The 21,308-nt window shown below is 50.8% G+C and overlaps 1 protein-coding gene across 1 annotated transcript in view; it reads left to right on the top strand.

The window, feature by feature from the left end:
• Positions 1-21,308, top strand: part of LOC129856882 (multiple epidermal growth factor-like domains protein 11) — a 492,683-nt gene that overhangs the window by 154,802 nt on the left and 316,573 nt on the right. Inside the window, exons 3-5 of the mRNA XM_055924622.1 lie at positions 12,443-12,577; positions 16,998-17,099; positions 17,241-17,341. Of these exons, the coding sequence (XP_055780597.1) occupies positions 12,456-12,577; positions 16,998-17,099; positions 17,241-17,341 (325 nt within the window). The 5' untranslated portion in view covers positions 12,443-12,455. The remainder of the gene's footprint in view (positions 1-12,442; positions 12,578-16,997; positions 17,100-17,240; positions 17,342-21,308) is intronic.

Genomic DNA, 21,308 nt, shown 5'->3' with positions numbered 1-21,308 from the left:
AGACATACAAGACCACTGATAATCTCCCTCGATCTGGGGCTCCATGCAAGATCTCACCCCGTGGGGTCAAAATGATCACAAGAACGGTGAGCAAAAATCCCAGAACCACACGTAGGGACCAAGTGAATGACCTGCAGAGAGCTGGTACCAAAGTAACAAAGCCTACCATCAGTAACACACTACGCCGCCAGGGACTCAAATCCTGCAGTGCCAGACGTGTCCCCCTGCTTAAGCCATCTGGTGTGACCATTTTCCTCATGTAGCGAGACACATCTCCTTCACATAGAGTTGATCAGGCTGTTGATTGTGGCCTGTGGAATGTTGTCCCACTCCTCTTCAATGGCTGTGTGAAGTTTCTGGATTTTGGTGGGAACTGGAACATGCTGTTGTACACGTCGATCCAGAGCATCCCAAACATGCTCAATGAGTGACATGTCTGGTGAGTAATGCAGACCATGGAAGAACTCAGACATTTTCAGCTTCCAGGAATTGTGTACAAATCCTTGTGACATGGGGCCGTGCATTATCATGCTGAAACACGAGGTGATGGCGGCGGATGAATGGAACGACAACGGGCCTCAGGATCTCGTCACGGTGTCTCTGTGCATTCAAATTGACATCTATAAAATGCAATTGTGTTCGTTGTCCGTAGCTTATGCCTGCCCATAACATAACCCCACCGCAACCACTCGCCCACACAACGCCATACATGTGGTCTGAAGTGACGTTGGAGGCGGCTTATGGTAGAGAAATGAACATTACATTCTCTGGCAACAGCTCTGGTGGACATTCCTGCAGTCAGTATGCCAATTGCACGCTCCCTCAAAACTTAAGACATCTGTGGCATTGTGTTTTGTGACAAAACTGCACATTTTAGAGTGGCCTTTTATTGTCCCCCAGCACAAGGTGCACTTGTGTAATGATCATGTTGTTTTATCAGCTTCTTGATATGCCACACCTGTCAGGTGGATGGATTATCTTGGCAAAAGGAGAAAATGCTCACTGACAGGGATGTAAACTAATTTTATGCATCAACATGTGAGAGAAAAACCCTTTGTGTGTATGGAACATTTATATATTTTGTTTCAGCTCATGAAACATGTTAGCAACACTTTACATGTTGCGTTTACATTTTATGTTCAGTTTATATACAGTACCAGTCAAAAGTTTGGACAGACCTACTCATTCTACGGTTTGTCTTTATTCATAATTCGTAACCCCCAAAAAAGTGTTAAACAGATCTAAATATATTTTATATTTGAGATTCTTCAAAGTAGCCACCCTTTGCCTTGATGACAGCTTTGCACACTCTTGGCATTCTCTCAACCAGCTTCCTGAGGTAGTCACCTGGAATGTATTTCAATTAACTTTTGTGCTTTGTTAAAAAGTACATTTGATGCATTTCTTTCCATCTTAATGCGTTTGAGCCAATCAGTTGTGTTGTGACAAGGTAGGGGTGTTATACAGAATACAGCCCTATTTGGTAAAATACCAAGTCCATATTATGGCAAGAACAGTTCAAATAAGCAAAGAGAAACAACAGTCCATCATTACTTTAAGACATGAAGGTCAGTCTTTGTCACGCCCTGGCCTTAGTATTCTTTGTTTTCTTAATTATTTTAGTTAGGTCAGGGTGTGACATGGGTAATTTATGTGGGTTTTGTAGTGTCTAGTGTGGTTGTAAGGTTTACGGGGTTTATTTAGAGTAGTTGGGTTTATGTTTAGTATAGTTGTCTAGCTGTGTCTATGGTTGAGTGTAGGTGTTTAGGAAAGTCTATGGTTGCCTGAATTGGGTCTCAATTAGAGACAGCTGGTTATTGTTGTCTCTGATTGGGAGCCATATTTAAGGTAACCATAGGCTTTAGCTGTTTGTGGGGAATTGTCTATGTCGATGTTCTATGTTGCATGTATGCACTAGTTCATTCTTAGCTTCACGTTCGTCCTGTTTGTTATTTTGTTAAAGTGGTTTCGTTTTGTGTTTGTTCTCTTCTTAATAAAAGAAGATGTTCTTTTCACGCGCTGCGCCTTGGTCCTCACTCAGTCCCGTTGACGATCGTGACAGAATTCCCCACCAATGCGGGATCAAGCAGCGCGAAAAGCGGCAACAGGAGCAGCGCAAGGATTCATGGACATGGGAGGAAATTCTGGACCGGGAAGAACCAGGAGAATATAACCGCCCCAAAGCTGAGCTGGAGGCAGCGAAAGCAGAGAGGCGGCGATATGAGGAGCTAGCTCGGAGGCAGGAAAAGGATCTGGGCTACACTACGTGGGAGGAGATCGACAGGTGGGCGATCAACCCAGGGAGAGTGCCGGAGCCCGCCTGGGATTCTCTGGCGCAGTGCGAGGAGGGATACCGGCGTATGGAGGCAGCACGATGAAGCGGTAGGAAGCCTGTGAGAAAACCCCAAAAATTTATTGGGGGGGGGGGCTTAAAGGGAGAGTGGCGAAGTCAGGTAGGAAACCTGCGCCTACTCCCTGTACTTACCGTGGAGAGGAGAGTACGGGCAGACACTGTGTTATGCAGTAGAGCGCACCGTGTCTCCTGTACGTGTGCATAGCCCGGTGCGGGTTATTCCACCTCCCCGCACTGGCAGGGCTAGATTGAGTATTGAGCCGGATGTCATGAAGCCGGCCCTACATATCTGGCCACCAGTGCGTCTCCTCAGGCCGGTTTACATGGCACCAGCCTTACGCATGGTGTCCCCGGTTCGCCTACATAGCCCGGTGCGGGTTATTCCACCTCCCCGCACTGGTCGGGCGACGGGGAGCATTCAACCAGGTAAGGTTGGGCAGGCTCAATGCTCAAGGGAGCCAATACGCCTGCACGGTCCGGTATTTCCGGCGCCACCTTCCCGTCCCAGTCCAGTTCCACCAGTGCCTACAACACGCACCAGGCTTCCAGTGTGTCTCCAGAGCCCTGTTCCTCCTCCACGCACTCGTCCTATGGTGTGTGTCTCCAGCCCGGTACCACCAATTCTGGCACCACGCACCAAGCCTCCTCTGCGTCTCCAGAGTCCTGCGCATCCTGTTGCTGCTCCCCACATTAGCCCTGAGATGCGTGTCCCCAGCCCGGTACCACCAGTTCCGGCACCACGCACTAGGCCTAATGTGCGTCCCCAGGGTCCAGTATGCCCTGTTCCTTCTCCCTGCACTAGCCTGAAGGTGCGTGTCCTTAGCCCGGTGCCTACAGTTCCGGCACCACGCACCAGGCCTACAGTGCGCCTATTCCGGCCAGAGCCATCAGTCTGCCCAGTGCCATCTGAGCCATCCGTCTCCCCAGCGCCATCTGAGCCATCCGTCTCCCCAGCGCCGTCTGAGCCATCCGTCTCCCCAGCGCCGTCTGAGCCATCCGTCTCCCCAGTGCCGTCTGAGCCATCCGTCTGTCCCGAGCCATTAGAGCCGCTCGTCTGTCCCTAGCCGCTAGAGCCATTCGTCAGTCAGGATCTGCCAGAGCCGCCAACCAGACAGGATCTGCCAGAGCCGCCAACCAGACAGGATCTGCCAGAGCCGCCAACCAGACAGGATCTGCCAGAGCCGCCAACCAGACAGGATCTGCCAGAGCCGCCAACCAGACAGGATCTGCCAGAGCCGCCAACCAGACAGGATCTGCCAGAGCCGCCAACCAGCCAGGATCTGCCAGAGCCGCCAACCAGCCATGAGCGTCCAGAGCCGCCAGCCAGCCATGAGCGTCCAGATCCGTCAGCCAGCCATGAGCGTCCAGAGCCGTCAGCCAACCATGAGCGTCCAGAGCCGTCAGCCAGCCATGAGCGTCCAGAGCCGTCAGCCAGCCATGAGCGTCCAGAGCCGTCAGCCAGCCATGAGCGTCCAGAGCCGTCAGCCAGCCATGAGCGTCCAGAGCCGTCAGCCAGCCATGAGCAGCCAGATCCGTCAGCCAGCCATGAGCCGTCCAGCCAGGATCCGCCAGAGCCGTCCAGCCAAGATCCGCCAGAGCAGTCATCCAGCCAGGATCCGTCCCTCAGTCCGGAGCTGCCGTCCCTCAGTCCGGAGCTGCCGTCCCTCAGTCCGGAGCTGCCGTCCCTCAGTCCGGAGCTGCCGTCCCTCAGTCCGGAGCTGCCCCTTATCCTGGTGCTGCCCCTTATCCTGGTGCTGCCCCTTAGTCCGGTGCTGCCCCTTAGTCCGGTGCTGCCCCTTAGTCCGGTGCTGCCCCTTAGTCCGGTGCTGCCCCTTAGTCCGGTGCTGCCCCTTAGTCCGGTGCTGCCCCTTAATCCAGTGGGGTTAATGTGGAGGGTAGCCATTTGGAGGAAGCTACAGAGGCGGGTAGTGACTGGGGTGGGGACCACGACCAGAGCCGGAGCCGCCGCCGTGGAAGGAAGCCCACCCAGACCCTCCCCTAGACTGTGTATGGTGCGCCCGGAGTTCGCACCTTAAGGGGGGGGTTATGTCACGCCCTGGCCTTAGTATTCTTTGATTTCTTTATTATTTTAGTTAGGTCAGGGTGTGACATGGGTAATTTATGTGGGTTTTGTAGTGTCTAGGGTGGTTGTAAGGTTTACGGGGTTTATTTAGAGTAGTTGGGTTTATGTTTAGTATAGTTGTCTAGCTGTGTCTATGGTTGAGTGTAGGTGTTTAGGAAAGTCTATGGTTGCCTGAATTGGGTCTCAATTAGAGACAGCTGGTTATTGTTGTCTCTGATTGGGAGCCATATTTAAGGTAACCATAGGCTTTAGCTGTTTGTGGGGAATTGTCTATGTCGATGTTCTATGTTGCATGTATGCACTAGTTCATTCTTAGCTTCACGTTCGTCCTGTTTGTTATTTTGTTAAAGTGGTTTCTTTTTGTGTTTGTTCTCTTCTTAATAAAAGATGTTCTTTTCACGCGCTGCGCCTTGGTCCTCACTCAGTCCCGTTGACCATCGTGACAGTCTTAAACTAATAAATCTTTAAAAAAACGAAAAAATATATAATAACCCCAAAATATAAATATATTTGTAGTTATAGGTAACCAGATCTGATTACTATGTCTTTGACAACACTGTGTTAGATTGGTTCTCCATGGGGACATTTGTTTTTCTAAGAGTATACGCACCTATCAGAGGACAAGCTGGTACCTTTACAATATTGCTGGTGTGTGTGTGTGTGTGTGTGTGTGTGTGTGTGTGTGTGTGTGTGTGTGTGTGTGTGTGTGTGTGTGTGTGTGTGTGTGTGTGTGTGTGTGTGTGTCTCTCAATGAAGCGGATTATTTTAACATGTCAATGAACACACACACACACACACACACACACACACACACACACACACACACACACACACACACACACACACACACACTGGACCCTGTCAATGAACCACACACAGCTACTAGTATTACCATGGTATTAGACATTGAAGATGATTGACAGCCAACGTCGATGGCGACGACATGGTGATGTGACAGACGATGTAAAGCGTGTTTCAACTTGACCTGGCAACACACAGTAAAGACCTGGCAACACACAGTAAAGACCTGGCAACACACAGTAAAGAGCTGGCAACACACAGTAAAGACCTGGCAACACACAGTAAAGACCTGGCAACACACAGTAAAGACCTGACAACACACAGTAAAGACCTGGCAACACACAGTAAAGACCTGGCAACACACAGTAAAGAGCTGACCTGTCAACACACAGTAAAGAGCTGACCTGTCAACACACAGTAAAGAGCTGACCTGGCAACACACAGTAAAGACCTGGCAACACACAGTAAAGACCTGGCAACACACAGTAAAGACCTGGCAACACACAGTAAAGACCTGGCAACACACAGTAAAGACCTGACAACACACAGTAAAGACCTGGCAACACACAGTAAAGACCTGGCAACACACAGTAAAGACCTGGCAACACACAGTAAAGACCTGGCAACACACAGTAAAGAGCTGACCTGGCAACACACAGTAAAGAGCTGACCTGGCAACACACAGTAAAGAGCTGACCTGGCAACACACAGTAAAGAGCTGACCTGGCAACGCACAGTAAAGAGCTGACCTGGCAACACACAGTAAAGACCTGGCAACACACAGTAAAGAGCTGACCTGACAACACACAGTAAAGACCTGGCAACACACAGTAAAGAGCTGACCTGGCAACACACAGTAAAGAGCTGACCTGGCAACACACAGTAAAGACCTGGCAACAAACAGTAAAGAGCTGACCTGACAACACACAGTAAAGACCTGGCAACACACAGTAAAGACCTGGCAACACACAGTAAAGACCTGGCAACACACAGTAAAGAGCTGACCTGGCAACACACAGTAAAGACCTGGCAACACACAGTAAAGACCTGGCAACACACAGTAAAGAGCTGACCTGACAACACACAGTAAAGACCTGACCTGGCAACACACAGTAAAGACCTGTCAACACACAGTAAAGAGCTGACCTGACAACACACAGTAAAGACCTGACCTGGCAACACACAGTAAAGACCTGTCAACACACAGTAAAGAGCTGACCTGGCAACACACAGTAAAGAGCTGACCTGGCAACACACAGTAAAGACCTGGCAACACACAGTAAAGACCTGGCAACACACAGTAAAGACCTGGCAACACACAGTAAAGACCTGGCAACACACAGTAAAGACCTGGCAACACACAGTAAAGAGCTGACCTGACAACACACAGTAAAGACCTGGCAACACACAGTAAAGACCTGGCAACACACAGTAAAGAGCTGACCTGGCAACGCACAGTAAAGAGCTGACCTGGCAACGCACAGTAAAGAGTTGACCTGGCAACACACAGTAAAGACCTGACAACACACAGTAAAGACCTGGCAACACACAGTAAAGACCTGGCAACACACAGTAAAGACCTGGCAACACACAGTAAAGAGCTGACCTGACAACACACAGTAAAGACCTGGCAACACACAGTAAAGACCTGGCAACACACAGTAAAGAGCTGACCTGACAACACACAGTAAAGACCTGGCAACACACAGTAAAGAGCAGGCCTGGCAACACACAGTAAAGAGCTGACCTGGCAACACACAGTAAAGACCTGGCAACACACAGTAAAGAGCTGACCTGGCAACACACAGTAAAGACCTGGCAACACACAGTAAAGACCTGGCAACACACAGTAAAGGGCTGACCTGGCAACACACAGTAAAGACCTGGCAACACACAGTAAAGAGCTGACCTGGCAAGTCACAGTAAAGAGCTGACCTGGCAACACACAGTAAAGACCTGGCAACACACAGTAAAGACCTGGCAACACACAGTAAAGAGCTGACCTGGCAACACACAGTAAAGGGCTGACCTGGCAACACACAGTAAAGGGCTGACCTGGCAACACACAGTAAAGAGCTGACCTGGCAACACACAGTAAAGACCTGGCAACACACAGTAAAGAGCTGACCTGGCAACACACAGTAAAGACCTGGCAACACACAGTAAAGAGCTGACCTGGCAACACACAGTAAAGGGCTGACCTGGCAACACACAGTAAAGACCTGGCAACACACAGTAAAGACCTGGCAACACACAGTAAAGAGCTGACCTGGCAAGTCACAGTAAAGAGCTGACCTGGCAACACACAGTAAAGACCTGGCAACACACAGTAAAGACCTGGCAACACACAGTAAAGAGCTGACCTGGCAACTCACAGTAAAGAGTTGACCTGGCAACACACAGTAAAGACCTGACAACACACAGTAAAGACCTGGCAACACACAGTAAAGAGCTGACCTGGCAACACACAGTAAAGAGCTGACCTGGCAACACACAGTAAAGAGCTCACCTGGCAACACACAGTAAAGAGCTGACCTGGCAACACACAGTAAAGAGCTGACCTGGCAACACACAGTAAAGACCTGGCAACACACAGTAAAGACCTGGCAACACACAGTAAAGAGCTGACCTGGCAACACACAGTAAAGAGCTGACCTGGCAACACACAGTAAAGAGCTGACCTGGCAACTCACAGTAAAGAGCTGACCTGGCAACACACAGTAAAGACCTGGCAACACACAGTAAAGACCTGGCAACACACAGTAAAGGGCTGACCTGGCAACACACAGTAAAGACCTGGCAACACACAGTAAAGACCTGGCAACCCACAGTAAAGAGCTGACCTGGCAACACACAGTAAAGAGCTGACCTGGCAACGCATAGTAAAGACCTGGCAACGCACAGTAAAGACCTGGCAACGCACAGTAAAGACCTGGCAACACACAGTAAAGACCTGGCAACACACAGTAAAGACCTGGCAACACACAGTAAAGACCTGGCAACACACAGTAAAGACCTGGCAACACACAGTAAAGACCTGGCAACCCACAGCAGGGTCATGCTAAGTGGCCTGTTCCTTTGCTATAGTCTGCATAACTTATTTCAATAAACATCTTATAAATAGTTTACAGAATACAAGAAAACATGTAGAAAGAGCTAAGATTTAATATGTATATATATATATATAATATAAATAATTTGGACATTTTCAGGTGACAGAGTGGGTGACAGGTGCCAGGCTGGGTGTCAGGTGACGGAGTGGGTGACAGGTGACAGTGGGTGACAGGTGCCAGGCTGGGTGTCAGGTGACAGAGTGGGTGACAGGTGACAGAGTGGGTGACAGGTGACAGAGTGGGTGACAGGTGCCAGGCTGGGTGTCAGGTAACAGAGTGGGTGACAGGTGCCAGGCTGGCTGTCAGGCTGGGTGCCAGGGTGGGTGACAGGTGACAGGCTGGGTGACAGGGTAGATGACAGGTGACAGCCTGGGTGCCAGGCTGGGTGACAGGCTGGGTGACAGGGTAGATGACAGGTGACAGGCTGGGTGACAGGCTGGGTGACAGGGTAGATGACAGGTGACAGGCTGGGTGACAGGCTGGGTGACAGGCTGGGTGACAGGGTAGATGACAGGTGACAGGCTGGGTGACAGGTGACAGAGTGGGTGACAGGTGCCAGGCTGGGTGTCAGGTGACAGAGTGGGTGACAGGTGCCAGGCTGGGTGTCAGGTGACAGAGTGGGTGACAGGTGACAGAGTGGGTGACAGGTGACAGGCTGGGTGACAGGTGACAGAGTGGGTGACAGGTGCCAGGCTGGGTGTCAGGTGACGGAGTGGGTGACAGGTGCCAGGCTGGCTGTCAGGCTGGGTGCCAGGGTGGGTGACAGGTGACAGGCTGGGTGACAGGCTGGGTGACATGCTGGGTGACAGGGTAGATGACAGGTGACAGGCTGGGTGACAGGCTGGGTGACATGCTGGGTGACAGGGTAGATGACAGGTGACAGGCTAAGTGACAGGCTGGGTGACATGCTGGGTGACAGGGTGGGTGACAGGTGACAGGGTGGGTGACAGGTGACAGGGTAGATGACAGGTGACAGGCTGGGTGACAGGCTGGGTGACATGCTGGCTGACAGGGTAGATGTCAGGTGACAGGCTGGGTGACAGGCTGGGTGACATGCTGGGTTACAGGGTAGATGACAGGTGACAGGCTGGGTGCCAGGCTGGGTGACAGGGTAGATGACAGGTGACAGGCTGGGTGCCAGGCTGGGTGACAGGGTAGATGACAGGTGACAGGCTGTGTGACAGGCTGGGTGACATGCTGGGTGACAGGGTAGATGACAGGTGACAGGCTAAGTGACAGGCTGGGTGACATGCTGGGTGACAGGGTGGGTGACAGGTGACAGGGTGGGTGCCAGGCTGGGTGCCAGGCTGGGTGCCAGGCTGGGTGCCAGGGTGGGTGCCAGGGTAGATGACAGGTGACAGAGTGGGTGACAGGCTGGGTGCCAGGGTGGATGACAGGTGACAGAGTGGGTGACAGGTGACAGGCTGGGTGACAGGGTAGATGACAGGTGACAGGCTGGGTGACAGGGTAGATGACAGGTGACAGGCTGGGTGACAGGCTGGGTGACATGCTGGGTGACAGGGTAGATGACAGGTGACAGGCTGGGTGACAGGGTAGATTACAGGTGACAGGCTGGGTGCCAGGCTGGGTGCCAGGCTGGGTGCCAGGCTGGGTGCCAGGGTGGGTGCCAGGGTAGATGACAGGTGACAGAGTGGGTGACAGGCTGGGTGCCAGGGTGGATGACAGGTGACAGAGTGGGTGACAGGTGACAGGGTAGATGACAGGTGACAGGCTGGGTGACAGGCTGGGTGCCAGGCTGGGTGCCAGGGTGGGTGACAGGTGACAGGCTGGGTGCCAGGCTGGGTGCCAGGGTGGGTGACAGGGTAGATGACAGGTGACAGGCTGGGTGACAGGCTGGGTGCCAGGCTGGGTGCCAGGGTGGGTGACAGGTGACAGGCTGGGTGCCAGGCTGGGTGCCAGGCTGGGTGCCAGGGTGGGTGACAGGGTAGATGACAGGTGACAGGCTGGGTGCCAGGCTGGGTGCCAGGCTGGGTGCCAGGGTGGGTGACAGGGTAGATGACAGGTGACAGGCTGGGTGACAGGCTGGGTGACAGGCTGGGTGACATGCTGGGTGACAGGGTAGATGACAGGTGACAGGCTGGGTGACAGGCTGGGTGCCAGGCTGGGTGCCAGGCTGGGTGCCAGGGTGGGTGCCAGGGTAGATGACAGGTGACAGAGTGGGTGACAGGCTGGGTGCCAGGGTGGATGACAGGTGACAGAGTGGGTGACAGGTGACAGGGTAGATGACAGGTGACAGGCTGGGTGACAGGCTGGGTGCCAGGCTGGGTGCCAGGGTGGGTGACAGGTGACAGGCTGGGTGCCAGGCTGGGTGCCAGGGTGGGTGACAGGGTAGATGACAGGTGACAGGCTGGGTGCCAGGCTGGGTGCCAGGCAGGGTGCCAGGGTGGGTGACAGGTGACAGACTGGGTGCCAGGCTGGGTGCCAGGCTGGGTGCCAGGGTGGGTGACAGGGTAGATGACAGGTGACAGGCTGGGTGACAGGCTGGGTGCCAGGCTGGGTGCCAGGGTGGGTGACAGGTGACAGGCTGGGTGCCAGGCTGGGTGCCAGGCTGGGTGCCAGGGTGGGTGACAGGGTAGATGACAGGTGACAGGCTGGGTGCCAGGCTGGGTGCCAGGCTGGGTGCCAGGGTGGGTGACAGGGTAGATGACAGGTGACAGGCTGGGTGACAGGCTGGGTGACAGGCTGGGTGACATGCTGGGTGACAGGGTAGATGACAGGTGACAGGCTGGGTGACAGGCTGGGTGCCAGGCTGGGTGCCAGGGTGGGTGACAGGTGACAGGCTGGGTGCCAGGCTGGGTGCCAGGCTGGGTGCCAGGGTGGGTGACAGGGTAGATGACAGGTGACAGGCTGGGTGCCAGGCTGGGTGCCAGGCTGGTTGCCAGGGTGGGTGACAGGGTAGATGACAGGTGACAGGCTGGGTGACAGGCTGGGTGACAGGCTGGGTGACAGGCTGGGTGACAGGCTGGGTGACATGCTGGGTGACAGGCTGGGTGACATGCTGGGTGACTCCCCTCTAAACCCTGAACAGGAACACTCAAAGCTCTCTGCACTAAGTGTCACACTTGCTGTCTATTTGTTGTTCAATCTTTAGACATCTGTTTTCCAGTCAACAACTTGTTAATCTGGGTTGAAATAATACGTGCATCTCTCTCTCTGTCTGCGTCTCTATCTCTGTGTCTGTCTCTCTCTCTCTGTGTCTGTCTCTCTCTCTCTCTCTGTGTCTGTCTCTCTCTCTGTGTCTCTCTCTCTCTCTGTGTCTGTCTCTCTCTCTCTCTGTGTCTGTCTCTCTCTCTCTCTCTGTGTCTCTCTCTCTCTCTGTGTCTGTCTCTCTCTCTGTGTCTCTCTCTCTCTCTGTGTCTGTCTCTCTCTCTGTCTGTGTCTGTCTCTCGCTCTGTGTCTGTCTCTCTCTCTCTGTCTGCGTCTCTCTCTCTGTGTCTGCCTCTCTCTCTCTCTGTGTCTGCGTCTCTCTCTCTCTCTCTCTGTGTCTGTCTCTCTCTCTCTGTGTCTGTCTCTCTCTCTCTGTGTCTGTCTCTCTCTCTGTGTGTCTCTCTCTCTCTCTGTCTGCGTCTCTCTCTCTCTCTGTCTGGTCTCTCTCTCTGTGTCTGTCTCTCTCTCTCTCTGTGTCTGCGTCTCTCTCTCTGTGTCTGTCTCTCTGTCTGCGTCTCTCTCTCTGTGTCTGTCTCTCTCTCTGTCTGCGTCTCTCTCTCTCTGTTTCTGTGTCTCTCTCTCTGTGTCTGTCTCTCTCTCTCTGTGTCTGTCTCTCTCTCTCTGTGTCTGTCTCTCTCTCTCTGTGTCTGTCTCTCTCTCTGTGCCTGTCTCTCTCTCTCTCTCTCTCTCTCTCTCTCTCTCTCTCTCTCTCTCTCTCTCTCTCTCTCTCTCTCTCTCTCTCTCTCTCTCTCTCTCTCTCTCTCTCTCTCTCTCTGTGGGTCTCTCTCTGTGTCTCTCTGTGTCTCTCTCTCTCTCTCTCTCTCTCTCTCTCTCTCTCTCTCTCTCTCTCTCTCTCTCTCTGTCTGTCTGTGTCTCTGTCTGTGTCTCTCTCTCTCACTCACCTGCTCTCTGTCTCTCCCTCAGGTGTGCCCTCAAGATGGGGAATATGCCTCTGGCCCTAACCTTAACCCTGGTCTTGTTGGCTGTCCTGCTGTTCACTACACCCAGTGTCTGGAGCCTGAACCCAGACGATCCTAACGTCTGCAGTCACTGGGAGAGGTGAGCAATAAGTCATGACCATGCGTCCTCCATTAAAACCAACAGACAGAATGATTCATCCTTCATTACAACCAACAGACAGAATGATTCATCCTTCATTACAACCAACAGACAGAATGATTCATCCTCCATTAAAACCAACAGACAGAATGAATCATCCTCCATTAAAACCAACAGACAGAATGAATCATCCTCCATTACAACCAACAGACAGAATGAATCATCCTCCATTACAACCAACAGGCAGAATGATTCATCCTCCTGATTCATACAGCCAACAGACAGAATGAATCATCCTCCATTACAACCAACAGACAGAATGAATCATCCTCCATTACAACCAACAGACAGAATGATTCATCCTCCGTTACAGCCAACAGACAGAATGATTCATCCTCCATTACAACCAACAGACAGAATGATTCATCCTCCATTACAACAAACAGACATAATGATTCATCCTCCTGATTCATACAGCCAACAGACAGAATGATTCATCCTCCATTACAACCAACAGACAGAATGATTCATCCTCCGTTACAACCAACAGACAGAATGAATCATCCTCCATTACAACCAACAGACAGAATGATTCATCCTCCATTACAACCAACAGACAGAATGATTCATCCTCCATTACAACCAACAGACAGAATGATTCATCCTCCTGATTCATACAGCCAACAGGCAGAATGATTCCCAGAATCAGGAAGGAATCACCAGGATTTCTGGAAAAGCTGTGAATTCTGGGAAACGTTAGCGGACTTTTACAACCTGCAGGTGTTTGGTATTTTAGCAGCAGTTACTCTTCCACACAAAACATGAAACGTGATATAATACAGAACATTCATAAACAACAACAGCTGAAGGACAAAACGACATCATTTTTAAATGGCACACATAGCCTACGTATCAATGCATACACAAACTATCTAGGTCAAATAAGGGAGAGGGTGCCTCGAGTGGTGCCGTGGTCTAAGACTCTAGAGATCCTGGTTCCAGTCCGGCCCTGCGTCGTCCGGGTTAGGGGAGGGTTTGACCAGCAGGGATGTCCTTGTCCCATCGGTGGGCTGGCTTCCGGGTTAATTGTGTCAGGAAGCAGTACGGCTTGGTTAGGTTGTGTTTTGGAGGACGCGTGGCTCTCGACCTTCGCCTCTCGCGAGTCCGTACGGGAGTTGCAGCGATGAGACAAGACTGTAACTACCAATTGAACACCACGAAATTGGGGAGAAAAAGGGGTAAAAAAACAAACAGGTTTACTGTTTATTTGAGAAAAATGGTCCATGATATGTTCATGGGAGAGAAACAGACAGATAGACAGACAGACAGACAGAGACAACGAGACAGACAGACAGACAGACAGAGAGTTGACAGACAGACATGCTGAGAGAGATAGAGTCAGAGAGAGACAGACAGAGAGAGAGAGAGAGAAAGAGAGACAGCGAGAGAGAGACAGACACAGACAAAGAGACAGACAGAGAGAGAGACACAGAGAGATTGAAAGAGAGACAGAGAGAGAGAGACACAGACACAGACAAAGAGACAGACCGAAAGAGAGACAATGAGAGAGACAGACAAAGAGACAGACAGACAGAAAGACAGACAGAGAGATAGACGTACAGACAGACAGACAGACAGACAGACAGACAGACAGACAGACAGACAAAAAGAGACAGAATGACAGACAGACAGACAGACAGACAGACAGACAGACAAAAAGAGACAGAATGACAGACAGACAGACAGACAGACAGACAGACAGACAGAGAGAGAGAATCGGACGGACGGACGGACGGACAGACTAAGTAGCCCAGATCTATTCCCAATGCGTCTGTAGGACATCATTGATTCCAGATGAAATATGCAGCAGGATAATTGATCAGCCAATGACACACACAGCACTCTCTTCCCAATCAATTAACACCAGGCAGCCATATTGTGTCACTTATGAAAAATAAGCAAAGGTAGAGGGAGAGGATAGACGGGGAGGCTGGAGAATAGAGGGGGAGGGTAGAGAATAGAGGGGGAGGGTAGAGGATAGAGGGGGAGGATGGAGAATAGAGGGGGTGGGTAGAGGATAGAGGGGGAGGATAGAGGATAGAGGGGGAGGGTAGAAGATAGAGGGGGAGGGTAGAAGATAGAGGGGGAGGATAGAGAATATAGAGGGGGAGGATAGAGGATAGAGGGGGAGGATAGAGAATATAGAGGGGGAGGATAGAGGGTAGAGGGGGAGGATAGAGAATAGAGGGGGAGGGTAGAGGATAGAGGGGATGGATAGAGGATAGAGGGGGAGGATAGAGGATAGAGGGGGAGGGTAGAGGATAGAGGGGGAGGATAGAGGATAGAGGATAGAGGGGGAGGATGGAGAATAGAGGGGAGGATAGAGAATAGAGGGGGAGGATAGAGGATAGAGGATAGACGGGGAGGATAGAGGATAGAGGGGGAGGATAGAGGATAGAGGGGGAGGATAGAGGATAGAGGGGGAGGGTAGAGGATAGACGGGGAGGATAGAGGATAGAGGGGGAGGATAGAGGATAGAGGGGGAGGATAGAGGATAGAGGGGGAGGATAGAGGATAGAGGGGGAGGATAGAGGATAGAGGGGGAGGATATAGCATAGAGGGGGAGGATAGAGGGGGAGGATAGAGAATAGAGGGGGAGGATAGAGGATAGAGGGGGAGGATAGAGGATAGAGGGGGAGGATAGAGGATAGAGGGGGGGATAGAGGATAGAGGAGGAGGATAGAGGGGGAGGATAGAGGATAGAGGGGGAGGATAGTGGGGGAGGATAGAGAATAGAGGGGGAGGATAGAGGAGGAGGATAGAGGATAGAGGGGGAGGATAGAGGATAGATGGGGAGGATAGTGGGGGAGGATAGAGGGGGAGGATAGAGGTTAGAGGGGGAGAATAGAGGGGGAGGTTAGAGAATAGAGGGGGAGGGTAGAGGATAGAGGGGATGGATAGAGGATAGAGGGGGAGGATAGAGGATAGAGGGGGAGGGTAGAGGATAGAGGGGGAGGATAGAGGATAGAGGATAGAGGGGGAGGATGGAGAATAGAGGGGAGGATAGAGAATAGAGGGGGAGGATAGAGGATAGAGGATAGACGGGGAGGATAGAGGATAGAGGGGGAGGATAGAGGATAGAGGGGGAGGATAGAGGATAGACGGGGAGGATAGAGGATAGAGGGGGAGGATAGAGGATAGAGGGGGAGGATAGAGGATAGAGGGGGAGGATAGAGGATAGAGGGGGAGGATAGAGGATAGAGGGGGAGGATAGAGGATAGAGGGGGAGGATAGAGGATAGAGGGGGAGGATATAGCATAGAGGGGGAGGATAGAGGGGGAGGATAGAGAATAGAGGGGGAGGATAGAGGATAGAGGGGGAGGATAGAGGGGGAGGATAAAGGATAGAGGGGGGGATAGAGGATAGAGGAGGAGGATAGAGGGGGAGGATAGAGGATAGAGGGGGAGGATAGTGGGGGAGGATAGAGAATAGAGGGGGAGTATAGAGGAGGAGGATAGAGGATAGAGGGGGAGGATAGAGGATAGATGGGGAGGATAGTGGGGGAGGATAGAGGGGGAGGATAGAGGATAGAGGGGGAGAATATAGGGGGAGGTTAGAGAATAGAGGGGGAGGATAGAGAATAGAGGGGGAGGATAGAGGGGGAGATTAGAGGATAAGGGGGAGAAAAGAGGGGGAAGATAGAGAATAGAGGGGGAGGATAGAGAATAGAGGGGGAGGATAGAGAATAGAGGGGGAGGATAGAGAATAGAAGGGGAGGATAGAGAATAGAGGGGGAGGATAGAGGATAGAGGGGGAGGATAGAGGGGGAGGATAGAGGATAGAGGGGGAGATTAGAGGATAGAGGGGGAGGATAGAGGGGGAGGATAGAGAATAGAGGGGGAGGATAGAGGATAGATGGGGAGGATATAGGATAGAGGGGGAGGGTAGAGGATAGAGGGGGAGGATAGAGGATAGAGGGGGAGGATAGAGGATAGAGGGGGAGGGTAGAGGATAGAGGGGGAGGATAGAGGATAGAGGGGGAGGATAGAGGATAGTGGGGGAGGGTAGAGGATAGAGGGGGAGGATAGAGGATAGAGGGGGAGGATAGAGGATAGAGGGGAGGATAGAGGATAGAGGGGAGGATAGAGGATAGAGGGGAGGATAGAGAATATAGAGGGGGAGGATAGAGGATAGAGGGGGAGGATAGAGGATAGAGGGGGAGGATAGAGAATATAGAGGGGGAGGATAGAGGATAGAGAATATAGAGGGGGAGGATGGAGGATAGAGGGGGAGGATGGAGGATAGAGGGGGAGGATGGAGGATAGAGAATATAGAGGGGGAGGATAGAGAATAGAGGGGGAGGATTCAGTCCATTTCTAAATCTTATTGTGATTTGTGTTTCTTGTGTCCTCTGCGATAGTTATGCTGTGACGGTCCAGGAGTCCTACGCCCACCCCTTTGACCAGGTGTACTACACCAGGTGTACTGACATCCTCAACTGGTTCAAATGTACCAGACACAGGTGGGTACCCAACATTACTGTCCCCACATGGTCTTCTTCCCTCTATGTCTCATTCTGTTTTGAAGAAAGCAGGGTCACTCTCTTAACCCGATGTCCCATAATCCCTGTCTTCTTCTCTCTGTGTCTCATTCTCTCCCACAGGATCAGCTATAAGACGGCTTACCGACGGGGAGTCCGGACCATGTACCGTCGCCGCTCACAGTGTTGCCCGGGTTACTTTGAGAGGGGAGACATGTGTGTCCGTAAGTGTATTTTCCTGTTTCATTAACACATGTCCCAGAATGCACTAGGATGCAATGTCTCAACACGCACTAGGATGTACTGTCTCAACACTAGGATGTCTCAGAACTAGAATGTCTCAGCACTAGGATTTCTCAGCACTTGATGCCGAGTCCGCGTAATGATTAATACCAGATGACCGTAATGATAGACGCCAGGATTGCATAATGATTGACGCCAGGTGCGCGTAATGATTGACGCAAGGCGAGCGTAATGATTAACGCCAGGCGCGCGTAATGATTGACGCCAGGCGCGCGTAATGATTGATGCCAGGTGAGCGTAATGATTGACGCCAGGTGAGCGTAATGATTGACGCCAGGTGAGCGTAATGATTGACGCCAGGTGAGCATAATTGATTGACGCCAGGCGCGCGTAATGATTGACACCAGGTGAGCGTAATGATTGACGCCAGGCGCGCGTAATGATTGACTCCAGGTGCGCGTAATGATTGACGCCAGGCGCGCGTAATGATTGATGCCAGGTGACAGATATCTACACAGTGTGTGACGACACCAAAACAACCCCTCTCTGTGTAGATTGTCTCTAGCCGTGTGATATCAGTTCCACAACATTGCCCAGTATTTCTCACCCTCTTATAATGAATCCCAAATTAGACCCTATTTTTTATATAGTGCTCTATTTCTACCCTATGGGCCCTGGCTTATAGTAGTGCACTATATAGGGAATAGGGTGCCATAGGGCCCTGGTCTATAGTAGTGCACTATATAGGGAATAGGGTGCGATAGGGCCCTGGTCTATAGTAGTGCACTATATAGGGAATAGGGTGCGATAGGGCCCTGGTCTATAGTAGTGCACTATGTAGGGTGCCATTTGAGATGCTGTCTCTGTCTCTGTCTCTTATAGCTGATGTCCATTCGGTCTCTGTCTCTGTCTCTTATAGCTGATGTCCATTCGGTCTCTGTCTCTGTCTCTTATAGCTGATGTCCATTCTGTCTCTGTCTCTTATAGCTGATGTCCATTCTGTGTCTGTCTCTTATAGCTGATGTCCATTCTGTCTCTCCAGACAGAGCTTTACCAGGTGTTATTGGTTTTAATTTGACATACAAGGCTTTACCAGGTGTTCTGGGTCTAATTGGACATACGAGGCTTTACCAGGTGTTCTGGGTCTAATTGGACATACGAGGCTTTACCAGGTGTTCTGGGTCTAATTGGACATACGAGGCTTTACCAGGTGTTCTGGGTCTAATTGGACATACAAGGCTTTACCAGGTGTTCTGGGTCTAATTGGACATACGAGGCTTTACCAGGTGTTCTGGGTCTAATTGGACATACAAGGCTTTACCAGGTGTTCTGGGTCTAATTGGACATACAAGGCTTTACCAGGTGTTCTGGGTCTAATTGGACATATGAGGCTTTACCAGGTGTTCTGGGTCTAATTGGACATACGAGGCTTTACCAGGTGTTCTGGGTCTAATTGGACATACGAGGCTTTACCAGGTGTTCTGGGTCTAATTGGACATATGAGGCTTTACCAGGTGTTCTGGGTCTAATTGGACATACGAGGCTTTACCAGGTGTTCTGGGTCTAATTGGACATACGAGGCTTTACCAGGTGTTCTGGGTCTAATTGGACATACAAGGCTTTACCAGGTGTTCTGGGTCTAATTGGACATATGAGGCTTTACCAGGTGTTCTGGGTCTAATTGGACATACAAGGCTTAACCTGGTGTTCTGGGTCTAATTGGACATACAAGGCTTTACCAGATGTTCGTGTTTTCATATTTTATTCTGCTACATTCTACGCATAAGCGTGTTGTTTCATGTTTTCTCAAGATCTTTCATAAAATGTATGATTAAATTGGTACAATTATCTAAATTCAGTCATGCTTGTAACCTCTTTGACTGTGGCCCCCACGCTGAGGTGTGGCTTGTCTAGGAGGAACAATAGAGTTTGTCCTTGTGTCCGGCCGGTGGCCTGCCGTATTACACTGTGTGTGTGTGTGTGTGTGTGTGTGTGTGTGTGTGTGTAGCCTGAGGCTGTATTTCACCGTGGGGTTCCTGCCAGTCTAGCCTCGTTGCAAGCCTGGGGAAATTCCTTGGCAGAAATCACCTAAAGAGGGGTTGGAATCGGTGGTGTAAATCAGTGACGCCTTGCAACTCTGTCTAACCAATGAATTGCCTTGCTTTGGCGGAGCTTCAGAGGTGCTCACCGGACAAGTGTCGTCACAGCAACAGAGAGGATGTCAACAACACAACCACTGCCGACTCAACAGTTTAGAGTGTCGTCACAGCAACAGAGAGGATGTCAACAAAACAACCACTGCCGACTCAACAGTTTAGAGTGTCGTCACAGCAACAGAGAGGATGTCAACAACACAACCACTGCCGACTCAACAGTTTAGAGTGTCGTCACAGCAACAGAGAGGATGTCAACAACACAACCACTGCCGACTCAACAGTTTAGAGTGTCGTCACAGCAACAGAGAGGATGTCAACAACACAACCACTGCCGACTCAACAGTTTAGAGTGTCGTCACAGCAACAGAGAGGATGTCAACAAAACAACCACTGCTGACTCAACAGTTTAGAGTGTCGTCACAGCAACAGAGAGGATGTCAACAACACAACCACTGCCGACTCAACAGTTTAGAGTGTCTACAGAACCCCTTCCCCTCTTTAGCCATCTAGCCATCTAGCTAGCTAGCTTAACAAATGGCCTACTATAGCCAGCTAGCCATCTAGCCAACTATCTTAACAAATGGCCTACTATAGCCATCTAGCTAGCTAGCTTAACAAATGGCCTACTATAGCCATCTAGTCATCTAGCTAGCTAGCTTAACAAATGGCCCACTATAGCCAGCTAGCCATCAAAACATAGGTAGTGGGAGAACCTATTCAAGTAAAAACATTTTCGAAATGTTTAAAAAAATAAATGTATTATTAACTAGCTAGGTAGCTATATGGCTATGGTAGGCCATTTGTTAAGCTAGCTAGCTAGATGGCTAGATGGCTATAGTAGGCCATTTGTTAAGCTAGCTAGCTAGATGGCTATAGTAGGCCAGTTGTTAAGCTAGCTAGCTAGATGGCTAGATGGCTACAGTAGGCCATTTGTTAAGCTAGCTAGCTAGCTGGCTATAGTAGGCCATTTGTTAAGCTAGCTAGCTAGATGGCTATATTAGGCCATTTGTTAAGCTAGCTAGCTAGATGGCTAGCTGGCTATAGTAGGCCATTTGTTAAGCTAGCTAGCTAGATGGCTAGCTGGCTATAGTAGGCCATTTGTTAAGCTAGCTAGCTAGATGGCTATAGTAGGCCATATGTTAAGCTAGCTAGCTAGATGGCTATAGTAGGCCATTTGTTAAGCTAGCTAGCTAGATGGCTATAGTAGGCCATTTGTTAAGCTAGCTAGCTAGATGGCTATAGTAGGCCATTTGTTAAGCTAGCTAGCTAGATGGCTAGCTGGCTATAGTAGGCCATTTGTTAAGCGAGCTAGCTAGATGGCTATAGTAGGCCATTTGTTAAGCTAGCTAGCTAGATGGCTAGATGGCTATAGTAGGCCATTTGTTAAGCTAGCTAGCTAGATGGCTAGATGGCTATAGTAGGCCATTTGTTAAGCTAGCTAGCTAGATGGCTATAGTAGGCCATTTGTTAAGCTAGCTAGCTAGATGGCTATAGTAGGCCATTTGTTAAGCTAGCTAGCTAGATGGCTAGCTGGCTATAGTAGGCCAGTTGTTAAGCTAGCTAGCTAGATGGCTATAGTAGGCCAGTTGTTAAGCTAGCTAGCTAGATGGCTAGCTGGCTATAGTAGGCCATTTGTTAAGCTAGCTAGCTAGATGGCTATAGTAGGCCATTTGTTAAGCTAGCTAGCTAGATAGCTATAGTAGGCCATTTGTTAAGCTAGCTAGCTAGATGGCTAGCTGGCTATAGTAGGCCATTTGTTAAGCTAGCTAGCTAGATAGCTATAGTAGGCCAT

The sequence above is a fragment of the Salvelinus fontinalis genome, chromosome 6 (assembly GCF_029448725.1).
Source record: "Salvelinus fontinalis isolate EN_2023a chromosome 6, ASM2944872v1, whole genome shotgun sequence".
Lineage (NCBI taxonomy): Eukaryota > Metazoa > Chordata > Actinopteri > Salmoniformes > Salmonidae > Salvelinus > Salvelinus fontinalis.
This window is presented reverse-complemented; position numbering and strand designations above follow the sequence as displayed.